We start from the raw sequence: 17,392 nt of genomic DNA, 5'->3' as shown, positions 1-17,392 counted from the left end.
AAAATCTGCTCTTTTGTCAGCTTGATGGAATATGGTCATTCTCATCATATTCCACCGTTCTCTGCAGACAAGAGACTGTAATGAGTGGCAGCTGTTACATTACTTCTGGTGCCAGTTTATTGTCCCCATCCCCTAATTTCTAGCTTTTTAAATAATGTAATTATCCCTACTCCTTTATTTAAAAAGTTAAATATGAATATTTACAAATTAAACTACAACAATGTCACGTAATGTCAAGTATTATTTAGTTATGTTCAGTTAAATATCCAATATCATCCGATAACTGATATTGTATCGATATACTGTGCAAAATTCTTTACATTTCCAATGAATTATTCATTAATAAAGTATTTTTTATTTCTTTTTTTTTTAATGAAAAAGTCAGTTCTATACATTACTGATATTGGAGAAAAGAATCGTAGCATATTTTTTATTTTAGTATCAACTCGCAATCCAAGCACTGGTATTTTTGGCAAGACCGGTTTTGACTGTCTGTCATATCTTCACCTTCCAGAAGAAGAGTAACGGGACTGGTATTTCAGCATCAGATGAGCGGGTGGACTATGTGGTGGTGGATCAGCAGAGAACGCAAGCACTGAAGAGCACACGAGAGGCCTGGAGTGACGGACGGCAGTCGACGGAGACAGACACCCCCAGCAAAGGGCCCAAATGACACCCACCTCTTTCCTCTTTTCTGCTTGGTCAGGACTCGTGGGAGGCCGAGGAATGGAGGATGTTTGATTTTAGATACAGGTGTGTGACAGCGACTAGGTCACAGCTCCCAGATCAGCTAGTTTACACTGCTTCCTGCTAGACGACAGCACCCACGCAGGGGAGAGCTGATCCGAGGGATCCTCATGTATAAGCTGACAGACTCGAAGTAAGATGGACAGAACAGGGGCTGAAGGACTCACAATGCCTCATTGGCTGAAAGCCCAGTAAATATTGCGCTAACAGAGCAGCATTATTCGTACTATAAAGATACACACTGCCCCTCCCTCACCCATCCACTCAGACAGTTTCTGATTCATGGATATCGTTTTTCCCCCATCGAGGTGTTAAAGCACATTATTCCATGGGCTCGGGGTGCATCAGGTCTGTTGAATTTGTCAGTTGTTTTTGTTCTGTTTTCACAATGTTCCATGTTCACAAATCTGCCAAGGTGGGTTTTTAGGATGTGTTTTAGGAGGCCAAAAGGTTTTTTTTTTTTTTTTTTGGTGTATATAGTTCCATGATAATCTGAAACCTTTAGACATCGAGGTTTCACTTGTTTTCCAATTGTTTTATTCTTTTGGGCCTCAAGTGTAATTCGGTAGTGCAATCAAAAGGTTTTGAGTTGCTTGAACCGTGAATCTACTTAGGTGAAAGAGTTAGTTTGTTTGAAAATTATTTTCGTTTGCATGTAAGACAGCAGGCAGACTGTATAGTGTTATGTACATGAATAAAAGTGTCCTTTATTTGTATCTAATATCTAGTATGTTAAGGCTAAGGTGTGGATTCTGCAGGATAGAAGTCTACACGGTCTGAGATGGTATCAGAAACTATGAAATGTTATTGGTGGAATCAGGAACTGTGATAGTTTTTAACAGAGAAGAGAATTCTCAAAGTTTTTGTGTGTTTTATGTTTTTGGTTTTATTTTCTCTCCTTTGTTTTGAAGCAAGGTATCAATTTACAGAAAGCGCCGAGGTCAGGTACTCACTGAAAGGTTTAACAGAGTTCATTTATTTTATTTTATTTTATTTTATTTTGCAGCCATAGATGACGTCTTTAGTGTTGCAGTTCGTATGTTCTCATAGAAACCTTTTTGAAATTGCTTACGACGCAAGATATTATTACAAAGGCTTTGTGCTGTATGAGATGCCTTCGTAGAGGGGAGGAAAAGCCGGTCAAGTAGTTTCAGGAATTTAATTTTGTTTCTGCATTCTCTGTGTGACTGCTCTATCAATGCATTTTCTGCCACTTCGATAATTTATTTCAGATGGAGTTTCACAACTCTTGGAAACTAACTGCCTTACCATTGCAACTTTTTTTGAATGTTGTAAATATGATCCGTTCAGTGATTTTTAGCTCAAGTCAGAATACATCTATACAGAATACATCAGCATAGAACTTTACTGTGTGTGTAAAATAAAATAGCTTTACTAACTACCATTCTTAAGCCAAGAAGACACTTGAAGTGTTGCAACACCGTTGGTGGCTTCTGCTGTATATATCAATAGGCTTTCCAAGCATGTCTTTTGATTCAAAGCTGTGCCTATATTGTTTCCCTTCTACTCAAATCTTTTTCTTTTTTTCTTTCTTTGAGCCCCCAGACCCTGATGCTTTATATCTTTTTTTAATGAATCTGAAAGAAATGTACATTTTAAAATAAACTCAATAAAAATGATACTTCAGGAGATTACTGCTGACATTGCAACTAATGGAATCTGTGATGATTTGTTTTCAGAACTGTAATTTCAATGGCATTGAACATTATGGGTTAATATTACACCCTAAATGAACGGTGTCCTGATGGATATCGGTCCCTGTAAGTGAGCCTCAACTGCAACCACGACTCTTTTATCAATGCACTTGGAATTAGACACAGGAACATGTTACATGTTAAATGACAGAAATTCAACTTGTCACAGGTTATAGAAGTAGGCATTTATATTTTAAACACTTAACAGGCACTTTATAATGAAACAAGTATCTTAACAGAATTCCTTTCATCAGCAATAAAGAAACAAAAAGAAATTAAACAATTCTCAAAAACATATTCTGGTTTTTAAAAACACAATGCTAATTGTGTATTAGCTGACATAATTTAAATCTGTTGGGTTTCAAACTTTTTTTTTTTTCCTGGTGTTATTTGGTGTTAGTGATTTCCATTATAAGGTGAGATTTAAATGACAAAATGTTGGCTGGTTTGTGTCTGACAATTACATTTTAATACATTGAAAAATAACTAACATTAAACAATCAATTGAAAGAATTATTACCAACTGGGAAGCCACAAAATAAAATGGAAAAACTAAAATGCTAGTATCAGTTTAAAATTATAATTTGAATATTCAGAATTCTTTGCTTCTATTTTGTAAATCTGTAATGATTTTTTTAACATGAAAAAAAAAAAACATTATGTACGTGTGGTTCACAAGTTTTCAAGTTTTATCAGGGTGTATTTTATCATGTTCTACCTTTTGTAATACCAGTCTCTCCTTTTTCAGATAAAGAATAGGCAACTATGTACACATTGAAGTAATGTGTGATTCTGAACCACATTTTAACATCCTGAAAATGTATAAAAATAAGTACATTCTGAATAGTTATGAACTTGAACTTCACGCTCCCTTTGCATAGCAACACATTGATCATGTGGGAACGCTGGCCTGTGCTCTTGTACACAGCAGTTCATGTCATGGAACATATAAAAATAGATACATTTATTACATAAATGTTCAAAGACGCCAGTTCTTGCATCTTCCAATTTGCTTAAATCTCTCACACACACATTCAGAAGAAGAACTGTTACATATCGAATGAAATTAAAATGGACTGATTAAAAAAAAATGAAAATAAAAGACACTATGATCCTGAACATTTAAATTGCCTGGGTAACTGCTGAGATTGCAGTTTTTGGCTATTGATCCTCAACATATGCCACTCATGCTGGGGGTAAATTTACCATTACATTTTTCCATATTTTTCTATTTATTTATACAAGTAGTTGTGGAGGTTTTTTTTTTTGAAAAAAAAAAATCAAATGGGTTGATATATAATGGAGCAGTACTTGTTAAATTTGCAGATAATTTGAGTTTGACAAAAGCTGAAGCACAGATTCACTCTGTTTGTCTGAGCGGGTTTTCTGTGGCCAATTCTGGTTCACAGATCTACTGATTGGAGCACGCTAAAATAAAATTAGTACTACGAAGCTCAAACTTAATCTTAAGAGAAAGGCAACAAGCAACCTCCTTTTGTTTGACCAGGTTGTATGAGGAGTCTTGGAGTTAAGATGTCTTCATTGAAACTGTGAAACCTTCCACAAAAAAAAGCCATATATTGGATGGTGTCATTTGGCTTTAGATCTCAAAATATTTCCGTCTCCATATCTTCGCTGCTTCTTGACAAGAAAGCACCATGGTGAGAGTAAGTTTTGGCATGTCTTAAATGACATGCCAGGAACAGGGATGGTTTAAACCTCAGAGCTGTCCACATTGTGTCTTGTGAGCGGCTTCTTGTATGCTGTGCAGGACGAAGTGGAATAAGGTGGGTACTTTTTCTCTTTCCGCTTGCGTCTCATCAAGAGAACCACCAGAACTACAACCAGGCATACCAGCAGGATGAGCCCAGCCACCCCGAGTAATGTGGACATGCCAGCGGGAAGAGAAAAATCTGAACCAGGCCCTTTACCCAGGCTCCCCTCCACCAGGGGGTGCTCTAGGTCAGTCTCACGACCCCATGGCTGGCTCACCCGGAGTCGGTTTGAGCGGTCGATGGTGATATGCTGAATGTTGGTGCCTCGGTTATTCTCAGCACCAATGTCGAAAGCTTCTGGGTCGGGAACTGCACGACGATTACGGGATTGGGTGCCAGGGTCAGCTACGGCGGAGGATATAGCGTGGTGGTACTCAAGGCTTCTTTTACCAATGCCTCGGTTGGCGTTCTCTCTAGAACGGAGGGTGTAGATGGTGTGGATGAACCATTCCCGGCCAGCAGCGACCTGAGGAATTAAACATTCTTAATATTCTAGATGAAAATTGGGCACCCTCTCACTATTGTTATAAAACACAGTGAGTCTCTGACCTGGAAGAGGGGAGATGATGACAGGGTGAAACCATCTGATCCAGTTTGTCTGACCAAAGGCAGGGCTTCAGGGTTATCCAAAGCCAAGCTGGCATCAAACTGGACATTTCCAAAAGTGGTGGCCTGAGTTTCTGGCTGAGCTTTGTCCTTAAGTTCAAAGACCAACATGTTAATTGGTGATAAACAAAATGTATTTAACATGCAGTTACATACATTTACTTGAAAACACCCAATCTATGATGAGCATGTTTTTAATTTCTGAAAACAAAACTTTTTTTTAAAATAATAATAATGTCAAATTTTCAAGGTGATACATCTATCATATAATAATAATAATTTTAAAAAATCATTTTATTATTAAATTATCTTTTATTATTATTCCTTTGAAAAACAAAACAAAACAAAACATCAAAACTGCTTCAAGGCTTATTAATATTTGAAAAACTCTTGTCTGACATATCAAAATCCTACGGTGCAACCTACATACAAAAATGTGCAGAAAAACACCCCCCAAAAGAGGAAATTATATCATAGAGGAACTGCAGTCCTTCATGACCATGCCAAGCTCAATAAGTTTATAATATAATGTAATATAATATAATATAATATAATATAATATAATATAATTAATTTGGCCTTGACAAGGCAAGTTTAGTTCAGATTGTAAATGTCCAACTACCCAAAGTATTATGTTAAAAAAGGGTAAAACGGTATATAAATATTTATAAAATGGTATAAGCATTTTCATTGATCCACATAGAGGTAGGATTCACATTCACAATGAATGTTTGTGTGAAAGGTAAAAAAAAAATCAGATACCAGGATCTTGAGTCTGTAAAGCAGGGATGGAGCATCAGCCAGGCATCCATACTCTTTATTTGTAGGGTTGTACTTTGGCACATAGCCATCCGCACCAGTACAAAGGAACACTTTCTCTATGCTGCAGGAGAAAGAATCACCCAGGTTCTGCACTGGGTCCACCATCACACGCCCAAATATCTTAGAACCTAGAGGAGAACCAATTTGATTCAATTAGTTTTACACACAATACAGGGACTGACTGAATGAATAATGAATTGAAACTAAATTTAAATAATTATATTATTAATGTTCTTGGATGTCTATTACCTTCCATGAAGGCAGTGTCTGTGTCCTCTCCAAAGCCCATGGAGCCATCAGACAGCCACAGCTCCTTCTTCGACAGCAGGAACATCTGTGTGTTCAGACTATACTCTGCTGCTACAGGGTCACTCACCTGAGAAACAGCACAAAACCAGCAGATGTTTATGCATCATGTACAGTATATGTATATTCGTTGTGATTGACAGGATTAGACGAACATGTTGTTACCTTATAGTAGGTCTGTAGTTGAATTAATAAGAAACATGTCAACTACATTACTCTCATAATGTAAAGGTAAATGAAGAAGCTGAAACCAACCTGCTGGAAGCGGATGTCCATGTCGAAGGTGAGGGGCTCCCTCGGGTGGCACACAGGGGGTATGCTGAACTCTCCATTAGGTGAAGCGCTACATGGAATCATCTTCACAGTATAGGTGCCGGAATAGTCTCTCACCTATATGCACATACAGTCAGTTTACCTCTTTAATATTCATAAAATGTATAACCAACATCCATGAATTGTGTGACTGACAATATGTAAATGAAATAAAAGGTAAAAAATAAAATAAATAAAAATGGGACTAAACTTACAGCAAAGTCAGAAACAAAGCTCCATTGTTGCATGGGCTGGTTGTAAGTGGGCTCAGTTCTGACCAGGGAGAGAGTGAATGTGAGTCCAGGGTGGTCCGCTGACATTACCATAGAGGACAGAGTGGTTCCTGAAAGCCAATACACATCCCAGACATGTCAAATTTCAAATAAACATAACTTCAGAAGAAAAAAAATCAAAACCAGTTTGATTTTAGTAACATTTATATAAAATAATATTCACAGTCACTTGCATTCAATCACACATTTAAAGAGACTGTACCTGATGTGTTTTTTTTTCTTCTATTTGGGCAAAATGGTTTAAACCCCAAATAATATACTTTAAAAGTATAAAAAAACAAAAAAAACAGGCTTTATGATGCCATCTACTGTTAATTATAGAGGATTGTAATAGATGAGAAGCTCGTTCCAGGGACGGAAAGTCTTGGCCAATAACATGCTCAGGAAAAAGGGGGTTACGCATATTGAACTCAGGGACAAAATTTATAAAATGAGCGAGTACATAATGAATCCATTTTCCAAACCGTGCTTTTGTCTTATCCTGAATCATACGGTCCACCTGTGATAAGTGTTAATATTCGGACTATTTTAGACTGGTTCGGGTCGTGTACTGCTGCGGAGTAGTACCTGCGTGACTCGTCATAGATATAAACATAGAGAAGTAGCTCCGGCTACAATGTTCTTCCGCAAGACACATGCAGTTCTGTTTATTAACCGCTAGAGCGCCAAAAGTTAAGGACTGCAGCTTTAATAATTTACTCTATAAAAATGTTAAATCTATTATTATTGTTATTATTATTTCGTAAATTTTCTACCTACACAAATCTTTTTTTTTTTTTTTTTTATCTACAGAAATCATATATTTGCCAGTGTCCAACTCATCGACCAATCACAGAGGCCACGCCCGAAAAAAGCTAACGTTACTACCGCGTGACTAATATGAAGCGGAGAAGACAAGATAAATGTAAACAGATATGAATTTGTGCTGACTGACGAAGAATTCACCATCTTTAGTTTGGAAGAATAGAGGACACTAGGACATCCGTGAGAAATGCATCGCAATGAGGTAATTTTTAAGTGGTTTCAATGCGACACACGATAAATTAATGTCGTAAGTCCATTTGACTAGCGCTCCAAAACAAACCCGATCCTAACCTAATGATTTATTACGTTTAAACTGTACAGTTACATTTACAAGCGGAGTGTTAAGAGCTCGCATAAATAACTGAGACTAAAGCCCTATTCGCACTGGATTAGTATATTATCTGGGGACCTCGTGTGCTTTAGAAATTACCCAGCCACTGTCTGAATTTCGTGTGGCGCATTCGCACGGGATAAGCGAAGCCTGTGATTTTACTCAAATTGACTGATTTATCTCCCGGATATGATGTCAATAGGTTATTGCTTGGAAATGTATTGTCGTTATTATAGGTCTAGCTGTATGATATGTCATAAACAGAAGAATGTTCCTTACCACATGCTGCTATACATGTCATCCATCTCCATCTAATATTTTTTGTTTTTGTGTTTGCTCTTCTGATGGTTTTCAGCTTTCTCTTTCTGCAAATTGTATAGGCCTAGCAGCTAGTTGTATCGTATCATGGTGTATAGCGATATGACCCAGCACCCAACATACTATCAAAACACTTCAACGCAGCCTCCATTCTTCGCGAAAGATGGATAAAAAAGCGCACAGAAAACAAAAACCTTGAAAAAATTATAAACGACCCCGCCAAATCACAGAGATGCCGATTCGCACGGGACTAATATTAGGACCTCGGTGTTCGGCGAAACATGTAACAGTTAAGCTAAGGTTATTTGCGGGGGAATTTTTTTACTTTACAAATTACAGACATGGCCGATTCGCACGGGATTAAGATCACAGACAACCTCAGCAATTATTACAAATTACTAGAGGTCATAGGGCTTAAAGGCACAATATGTAACTTTTTTGCTTTAAAAATAGCAAAGATCACTATATCTGTTATATTTTTTTTTTAGTTGTGTACTTACATTATCCCGACTGTTTCCAACAACTTTCAAACCAGGAGAAATTTGTAATTTAATTCGAGAAACGTCCCGTTTCTTTATTTCCGTTTTGTCGCCGCCAATGCCGTCATATCCGCGTTGTGCCTGGTTTCCGCTCGTGCTGCCATGGCAACCAGAGCTATGAACCAAAGCGACTGACGCGGACAACTTTGTAGTTCGCAATGTCTATTTGCACGCTGTTGTTGTTTCGTTCAAACATTATGGACCATGGCAAGCAGACTTTGGATAAAAAAGGAGAACTAAAACGAGAATCAATATCAGCGCGGTGTTTTCGAGATGCCGAGAGCTCCCATAGACAGTATATAAACGAGAGCTCCACGTCCGAGACTTCGACCGCTCCTACATGTAACGTTACTTTATTAAACAGGTGAGCACATTTACATAAAACTAATCAATGTTTTATAGTTCAACAATGATAAAATGTCAGAATATGATCTGTATGTTATTCTAATGTTGATCTAGTTTACTGCTAGTCTCATACAGACAGACTAACACATACATTTCAACACATTCAAATGAAGTTTAGTGTGATAACTTTAGTGTAATGTTAGACCAAGTGAAACAGCGCTGCGTTACCTCACAAGTTTAATTTGTCTAATAAACTGACCTGTGAGTAGTAATTCTGCGTGTAGTTCGGTAGAATGAAATGTCCATATTAATTTTATATCCGCGGGACTCTAGTCGCTTGTGGAGCTGATAGCTGTCTCTTAGCAATCCCGAACTGCTTCATATCACAGTCATGATAAAAACTAGGGCTGGGTATTGACACAAATTTCACAATTCGATTCGATTTCGATTCACAAGCTTACAATTCGATTCGATTTCGATTACGATTCGATTCGATATCGATTATTTTGGATATCAGGTACAATACATTGCAAATTTTCTCAAGGAAAACAAATCTCTTAACTATTATTGTAAACTATGGGAGTCAGTTGTAGCCTATAGGCTTCATTAGCCTACTATAATATTGAAGGTAAAAATTAACTGATTTGTATACAATCACTTAAAATACACTTTTATTTATTTTTATAATAATAAAGTTATATGAAATTATATAAAAATTTAAATGGTGGCTGTCATAAAAAACTTTCCAGATTTATTCAAGCATTAAATATTGAAGAACATAAAAAATTATAATGAATATGTAATATGGTGCATATATTTAACAAAATGCTCCTCTCTAGAGTTAATTTTTCTAGCTGACTAACGAGTTTATGGTCACTGGATGTTTTTTCTGAGGTAAATGTGACGTTACATGACATTGTTTACTAACGTCTTTCCACGGTTGAAACACTGATTGAGCGATTCCATGTGACATGATACGGACTTCGATAAGTTGTACTCTATCTTTTAACACACTTTCAGATGCTTATTCATGTTTATTTCGCGCTGTAACTGGTGTTATTAATGCGGAAGAGAAGATCATGTGCGTTGCTGCTCCTCTTGAACTGAGCTGCGCCAGAGCGATCTCACGCCTCAGCGCCAAAACGGTAATTATGTTTTTGAATTTCGTAAGAAAATGGACGTAATTTGAAATCTGAGACTTCATTTCATATCAATAATAACAAAGCACAAATATTATTGCGATTTATTGGATGGGATGCGCGCAACAATGTTCCATTCATTCATCAACTGAAAACAGGATGACTAATCGATTCTTGGGATTTAAGAATCGATATCGTTTCGTAAAAATGAGAATCGATTAAAATCGAAAAATCGATATTTTTTACCCAGCCCTAATAAAAACATCGATGTATTCAGTCATCCATAAACATTATTAGGTCGGTCGGCTTGACGTTGGCGACAAGATCCATAATTCTTAGCAAATGTTGCATCATCAATCTACGCCTTTGTAATTGTAAATAGGTTAGCGACCCCTAGTGGCGAAAAATGCCATACTGTACGTTTAAGATAATTTATAACAACCTATGGTGTGTGTTCATATCATGGAGTCCATATACTGAGTTAGTAAAAGGGAATGCCAAAATATGCTACAGACAGGCTATAAAATGTACAAACATATCTAACTGAATTTTGGTAAACAATTCAACACCAATTTATTTTTTATTACCCTTAGTGGGAACTAGAAATGGAGAAAAAAGTTTTGAGGGATTAATGTCACCAGTAGAGGGCAGTAAAGGTGTGTCAGGACTCAGGAGGGTATTGACAGAGGAAGTTTACTGTCGTTTTACTGTTTGTTTACTGTCGCAGTCTAGGCTGACTGTAGCTTGTAGATTTATCTCTTAGGGGCAGAGTTTGACAACACAGTGGAAGAGAGTTAAAGGATTGCCTGTGGGCAATGTGTGGCTGGCTATGTGTGGGTCTGTATCCATCTGCACATTACCTGGGTGAGACATGACAAACTGTCCCCTAAATCGAGCCTCAGTCTTGAAGTTGACAACAAGACGTCCTTCATCATTTATTCTCATGCTGGTGGGATACATGGCACCTATAAAAAATAATCACACAAATAAAAACATCAGACAGGTAACTGTCATTAATTAGCATTAATTAAATTAATTTGTATTCATGTCTATTTGAATTCACCATGTATAAAAATTTCTGATGCATGGCATCCAATATGGCATTATGGCATATCTATACTACCTTGTAGCTCAGCCTCTGGTGGGCTTCCAATACCATCTTGCCATAAGATGGCAGTGTCATACACAAAGGTGAGCCGCAGCTCAGAACGTAGGTCAAAGTGTTGCCAGCCACCAACCGCGACGGGAGAGTGAAAGACATAAGACACAAACAGAGGCACCCGCAGGGTTACATAGGACTGAACCAGATTCAGCACCTACGGACACATGAACAGAAAAAAACACCAAATGTAGCCAAACATTTTGACAAGTAGCTTAATCAAGTATAATGTTTCAAAAGATTTCTATTTCAAATAAATCCTGTTCTTTCTAGTCATTAAAGAATCCTGAGAAAAATTCAGTTTCTACAGAAATATTAAACAGCACAACTGTTTTAAACTGTTTTAAGAAATGTTTCTTAAGCGCCAAATCAGCATATTAGAATGATTTCTGACGGATCATGTGACACTGAAGACTGGAGAAATGACTGCGGAAAAATCAGCTCTGCCATTTACATTTTAAAATAAATATGAATGGAAAACAATTTTAAAATAGTTTTTTTATTCTTATATATTTTCAATGATTTCAAAATATTACTGTATTTTTAAATGTGGACATTAGACAAGACATTAAAACAATATTATCGACCCAAAACGTTTTGAATGAACTTTAAATGAGCATAGCTTTGAATGATTTCTCCTGAAATCTGATTCCTGAAATACCTGTCCATCTGTGCCAATCGATCCCCCACAGTCATTCAGCAGCTCTGACATGTCGTAGTAGCTACTGAACTCCCACAGACATGCCTCGAGGTTAAGGTTGCGGTAGAATCGAAGGGAATTGGTGCTACGCATGGCCACGCTGTACTGGTACGGTGAAGTCTCGCCAATAATTTCTGGGTTCTTTGTGGCGTCGGTGATAAAACCATGTGCTGTTTGGATCTCGTTGAAATCCAAGAGGTTAGAGCAGCGGTGGTTTCCTACTCGTGTGCCATCTGGACTAAGGGTTAGCTCAAAGTTTGAAAGGGGACGTGTGGAGATAACAGGCAGCATGCCTGAGGAAAAACAATGCAGTTTAATATCCTGGATTTTGTAGACATTTTGATTGATATTTGCTTACTCAATATTGCATTGTTTGTGATGGAGGTGGTCACTCACCATCCATGTGCGGCATAGTAACAGTGAGTTTGATCAGATTGGGGTAGTCGGGGTCATCTGGGCCAGTGTAACGGATTTTAGCTGAGAACGGTTCAGCACCCACTGTTCCAGGTATACGAGGCTGACACAGGCCTAAGGATAGCAGACACCTTGATTTAACTTTCAAAACAATTCATTTTCCTAGACACCCCAGAAAACAGTAAAACAAACCAACATACTAACAAAACCTTGTGCTTTGTTGAATTTGGTATTAGTAATTCTTAAAGAATTGAGCAGCAGTCCAAATTGTGGTAGTTACAATAGCCTCACCCTCCTCTCGGCTGATGACCACAATGGGTGAACTGAGCTCCAGCCCAGCATCTCCATTGGCGTTGAAGGCTCGGGCGGCACACTGTACACGGGAACCAGCCTGGAAGTAGATGGAGTCCAAAGTGATGGACTTGGTGTTAGTGAAGAAGGTGTTGGTATCCACTTCACGCATGGGGCTGGTGACTCCATCCGGCCCACTGGGGGCACTAACCATCCAGCGGTACTGAGTTAGTGTGTCATTGATGTTCTCCACTGAACAAATGGAGCCAGTCTTGTCAAAGTCAAAGTATTTGGGGTTGCAGGCCTGATGGAACACAGACACAAGAAAACAATCAGAATTATAAAAGTTTTTTGGAAGAATGAGAGACTAAACTTGCAGATATAGTTTCCACCCCTAATGATATTTGGAGACAAAATTCAATTACTGTTTCAATTACTTCATTAAGACCATCTCCATTTTTGCAAGGTGTATTTTTACTGTTTTTTTTTTTATTTGCCATACTCTTAATATGGTAAATGAAAGGGAAACGGTAAGAATAAAATGAAACAAATCTCAAAAAGTGATTGACTGAGAACATCATTGGCATCACTCACCGTGACACACACAACAGGATAGCCAGTGGGAGGGTGGGGATTGTCTTTAGCCCGAATCGTATCATCATACAGCAGCAACGACACCACCTGAGGCACTGCTGGGAAGGTGACATCAGCCACACTATTCATCTCTTCGATGTACACAATAGCCTTACTCATCTACAGAAAGTAGGAGAGGAAGAAAACAACCATTTAGACTATCAATAATTTTTTTAGGAACAATAGAGTATGTAAAACGTACAATAATGTAGGCAGCAGTAAAAAGACCATCCACTCACTGTGGTCATTTCCTGCCGTCTCTCAGGCTGTCACTGTCAATAAGATAGAAAAAAGCACCCCAAAATGGCTCTAAGGCCTTGACTGTGGATTGTGTACATGTTCAGTAGGGCTGCACGATTAATCAAAATGAAACCGCACGCGATTTGGCAAAGGCTGCGATTATTTTCTGCGCAGCTTGTCAGTGCAGCGCGGTTGATCGGTAGTAAATGCTGCTCCATCTGAAAGCCAGAGGGCGCTCTCACGCAGACACGCCAAATATGCCCCGCCACAGAAGTAAGACAACACATGTCATTCCAGGAAATCCCAAGCGTGCCGCACAAGCCCTGAAAAGTGAAGCCAAAACGTCTCGATCGCCCCCCGGTGACTGGTCCTAGTATAGGTCATAAGCCCCGCCTCCCCATGTTATTCAACGGGACGTGAGACCAACTAAACAATTAAATTACACTTCAAATATCTTTTTTCCAAAGGTGGTTTCTTTCATTTGCTGTCGTTTTTATCATGCTGATGTTAGTTCAAGTGTCTGTTTCAAAAATAAGTTGGTTTTTAGTTAGTTACGTGATGCGGTGGTGTAACGTCATGATTGACAGGTTCTTGAGCGAAGTAGTCACTGAAGCACCAACGGACATTTTTTCGGGATCTTCGGAGGACTGAGGAGATTGTATTTACTTTATTTTAACAAGCCTCTTGTCGTACTGCAATCAATTTTTTAAAAAGTGTGCAGAATCCACTCTCCCTGAGTGCATTCTGCGAGAGTGAGGGCGGAGCGTTGATTTCGCGGCTTTACTTCCTGCTCACTACTGCGCAGGTCTGGTCCCGAGATCGCTACTGCGCAGACTCAAGTTCCAATATGTCAGCGCCATATCGGGACACTGGCGGCTTCAGTTCTCATCAATGGAAGAGATCGAAGGGGTGTCGTCCATCTTTTTTTACAGTCTATGGGAAATCCCTATGGGCATCATAGTATCACTGTAGCTCAGGGTTCACCAATCTCGGTCCTGGAGGGCCGCTGTCCTGCAGAGTTTAGCTCCAACCCCAATTAAACACACCTGAACCAGCTAATCAAGGTCTCACTAGGCATACTAGAAACTTTCAAACAGGTGTGTTGGAGCTGGTTGGAGCTAAACTCTGCAGGACAGTGGCCCTCCAGGACCGAGATTGGTGAACCCTGCTGTAGCTGAATAAACAGAATATTAAAATGCTTTGATTGATTTATTAAATGTTGTCTTTTGTTGGACAAGAGGTTCATAAATGCTTCTCATGTTTGGAAAGATGTTTGACGCGTGCTACTTTTTCGAATACACATTATAAGCGACTCAAACTCGCAGTGCTTTCAGATGGAGCAGCATTTATTACAGATCACAGAGGCGTACGTCACTGACAAGCTGCGCTTTAAAAATAATCGCAGCCTTTGCGATTTCATAATCACAATAATCCAAATCGGTTTAAGCGTGACTTCATGTTAATTGCGATTAATCGTGCAGCCCTAATGTTCAATGTATAACACTGTTTAGGTCACTGTGACCATTGAGGCCCATTTACATCATACAGACTTCTCTGAAAAAGATTGGAGACAGTGATTGGCTCTTGCTGACAGAGGCAGCTGCTGCGTGGCTATTTTAGCAAGAGAGGCACGTTAGCGTGTGTCTGTGCGAGTGTGCGAATTGGCGTCTTTGGGGGTATTTTTAGAGATGATGGTCTCTGACCTGTGTCTCAGCCACCATATACTCGTCAGGCTTCATGTGAACAGTGAAAGCCTCACGGATCTCTCTTTGTCCATCATACAGAACCTGGATCTCCACCACATGCTCTGTCTCACCCTCCTTAAATTCCACATCTGTAGGGACATACAAACAAAGATGTACAGAGAGGAATTACATAACCGTTCTGGTTATCTGTTACTGTAATTGTATCAGATATCCGCTCCTTTTGTTCAGGATTTTCCATACTTTATTGATCACGTTAAAATGATTCACGCTAGTATTATGGCATCTCATGGGATTTATATTTTGTAGCCTTCGTGAGTCTTCTGCTGACCTTGAGAAAGGGGATTGTAGTCCTCTCCTGATGTTGCAGAGCCGTCCTTGGTGTGAATTCTCACCACAGAGACCTTGGAGGTGTCACCCTGACGCAGGACAGGAATCTTCACTACAGCAATCTCTCCAGGAAGTTGTGGCTCTCTAACACTGTATTTGATCTCAGCAAACCTGATGATGGACTCTGAAGTGGAGAAGTAGTTTTGTTTTCTGTGAGATAAGCTCATCAAGAACATAATGCTGATGTTTGTCAAAAATAAAGAGGAAAAAAGATACTCACTATCCTTATGGTCAGTGATGGTGACCAGAGCTTCTTTTTGTTCTCCTACTGAAGCTCCATATGGTGATTTGCTCTTAGCTGTCCCCAGAACCAAGCGGAACTCCTCATCCTCTTCATGAACCGTGTCATCCACTAAAGTCACAACACATGGCTTCTCAATCTCCCCTGTAAACAAAGAGATACAAAAGATGAGCAAATCATGCAGACATGAATGAAAGGCTGGTCAAGGAACATGTAAAAAAAAAAGGACCTGGTAGGAACACGATGATGGATGCGTCAGTATTGGGTCGTTCATCATAATCCATCATGACTTGGGCAGATCCCTGGCGAGTGTAACAGAGGACTGTGGACCTAAGACTAATGTCGCCACTGCGGTACACCATCGCCTTCACCTCTCCATCAGCCTCATCCACCTTGTACTCTTCCTCCCTAAACTGGACTTTGGGTACTGCAGAAATACCCAGCAGTTAAAAACAGCCAGCATCACTCATCAGAGTGTTTCAGTTATCTGCAGTTTAATGTCCTCTGAAGCTTAAAAAAACTGATAGGTATTTATTTATTTTTCATAGATTTGTTTGAATCCTTTACTCACAGTCTGTGACAGTGTCATTAATAGTGATGACAGTTTTGCTAGGCTCTCCAAGGACTGCATTCATGGGCATACGCAGCACCAGCTCAAACGTCTCTGGCCCCTCCAGCTCTGGCTGGCCCAGGTCATCGAGAATAGTCACACGGAAAGTCTGCATGGTCACACCTGGAGCAAAGTCCAGGTTACGGCTGATTCCCACATAATCTAGACCCGCTGGACGGGAGAGGAAAGGGTGGGGGAGATATAATATGGAGATGAAAATTTCAAATAAATGGAAATTACTGATTAATTATTACCTGAAATATTTTATTTTATTTGACCAAAAATTAAGATATCAGCAATTGTTGTTTTTGACAACTCTGACACTCTTTACCTTCTGCTGAAACAGGGTCGCTCTTCCTGGAACGGACTGTGACAGTGGCTGTCTTCGAAAGGTCAGTTCCAGTCCTCCACACTTTCACCTCCACATAACCATCACTCTCATCCACCGTGTACTCGGTCTCCCCAAAATAGAAAGATGGCTCTGTACCAAAGGGATTTTTTTTTTAATTATTTTATTTAACCTGAACCATCTATGTAAAAAAAAAAGTGTACATTAGAATTTAATGAACTTTTTTTTTGCTTTAATGACAACAGAACAGGCTAATATACCTCCACAAGTTGGCACAAAACCTGATAATCCATGTCATCTAGGAAACCAGTTATAAATAAGTCCTAACAATTGTTTTCAAATAGAAATCACCAGACTGTATAAACGAGATGTCAAATCAGTCACACAAGACTTACCCATGTTTATTGAAAGGGGATTTGCCTATTTTATTTATTTATTTTTATTATTTTTTACTCTTTATGATTGTAAAACATATTTTATTTGAATGTCCTGCTTTAAATGATAATAGGCAATGTTTTTATCCAGAAAGTAAATTATGGACTTTTTTGTTTTGTTTTAAATATCGAATTGAAAGATTTTATATAACTGTTTTTGTTATTATTGGTATTAT

The 17,392-nt window shown here is 38.8% G+C and overlaps 2 protein-coding genes across 10 annotated transcripts in view; one reads left to right on the top strand and one right to left on the bottom strand.

Annotated features, from left to right (window-relative positions):
* The window catches only part of gab1 (GRB2-associated binding protein 1), a 92,036-nt gene extending 89,619 nt beyond the window's left edge, over nt 1-2,417 (top strand). For 8 of the 9 annotated variants that reach the window (XM_084099021.1, XM_084099019.1, XM_084099025.1 and 5 more), the window contains one exon: nt 515-2,417. In XM_084099021.1, the coding sequence (XP_083955147.1) occupies nt 515-673 (159 nt within the window). In that variant the 3' untranslated portion in view covers nt 674-2,417. The remainder of the gene's footprint in view (nt 1-514) is intronic. The other variant, XM_084099020.1, reaches the window with a different exon arrangement.
* Nucleotides 2,418-3,739: 1,322 nt separating this feature from the next.
* The window catches only part of frem3 (Fras1 related extracellular matrix 3), a 33,838-nt gene continuing 20,185 nt past the window's right edge, over nt 3,740-17,392 (bottom strand). The window contains exons 7-24 of the mRNA XM_084098838.1: nt 16,765-16,914; nt 16,395-16,604; nt 16,053-16,250; nt 15,803-15,967; nt 15,524-15,706; nt 15,193-15,323; nt 13,211-13,369; nt 12,617-12,920; nt 12,308-12,439; nt 11,873-12,204; nt 11,176-11,368; nt 10,913-11,017; nt 6,499-6,626; nt 6,227-6,361; nt 5,915-6,041; nt 5,606-5,793; nt 4,787-4,933; nt 3,740-4,703 (exon numbers count right to left, since the gene is read on the bottom strand). Of these exons, the coding sequence (XP_083954964.1) occupies nt 4,176-4,703; nt 4,787-4,933; nt 5,606-5,793; nt 5,915-6,041; nt 6,227-6,361; nt 6,499-6,626; nt 10,913-11,017; nt 11,176-11,368; nt 11,873-12,204; nt 12,308-12,439; nt 12,617-12,920; nt 13,211-13,369; nt 15,193-15,323; nt 15,524-15,706; nt 15,803-15,967; nt 16,053-16,250; nt 16,395-16,604; nt 16,765-16,914 (3,515 nt within the window). The 3' untranslated portion in view covers nt 3,740-4,175. The remainder of the gene's footprint in view (nt 4,704-4,786; nt 4,934-5,605; nt 5,794-5,914; nt 6,042-6,226; nt 6,362-6,498; nt 6,627-10,912; nt 11,018-11,175; nt 11,369-11,872; nt 12,205-12,307; nt 12,440-12,616; nt 12,921-13,210; nt 13,370-15,192; nt 15,324-15,523; nt 15,707-15,802; nt 15,968-16,052; nt 16,251-16,394; nt 16,605-16,764; nt 16,915-17,392) is intronic.

Source organism: Abramis brama (genome assembly GCF_963993115.1).
Source record: "Abramis brama genome assembly, chromosome: 2".
Taxonomy (NCBI): Eukaryota; Metazoa; Chordata; class Actinopteri; order Cypriniformes; family Leuciscidae; genus Abramis; species Abramis brama.
This window is presented reverse-complemented; position numbering and strand designations above follow the sequence as displayed.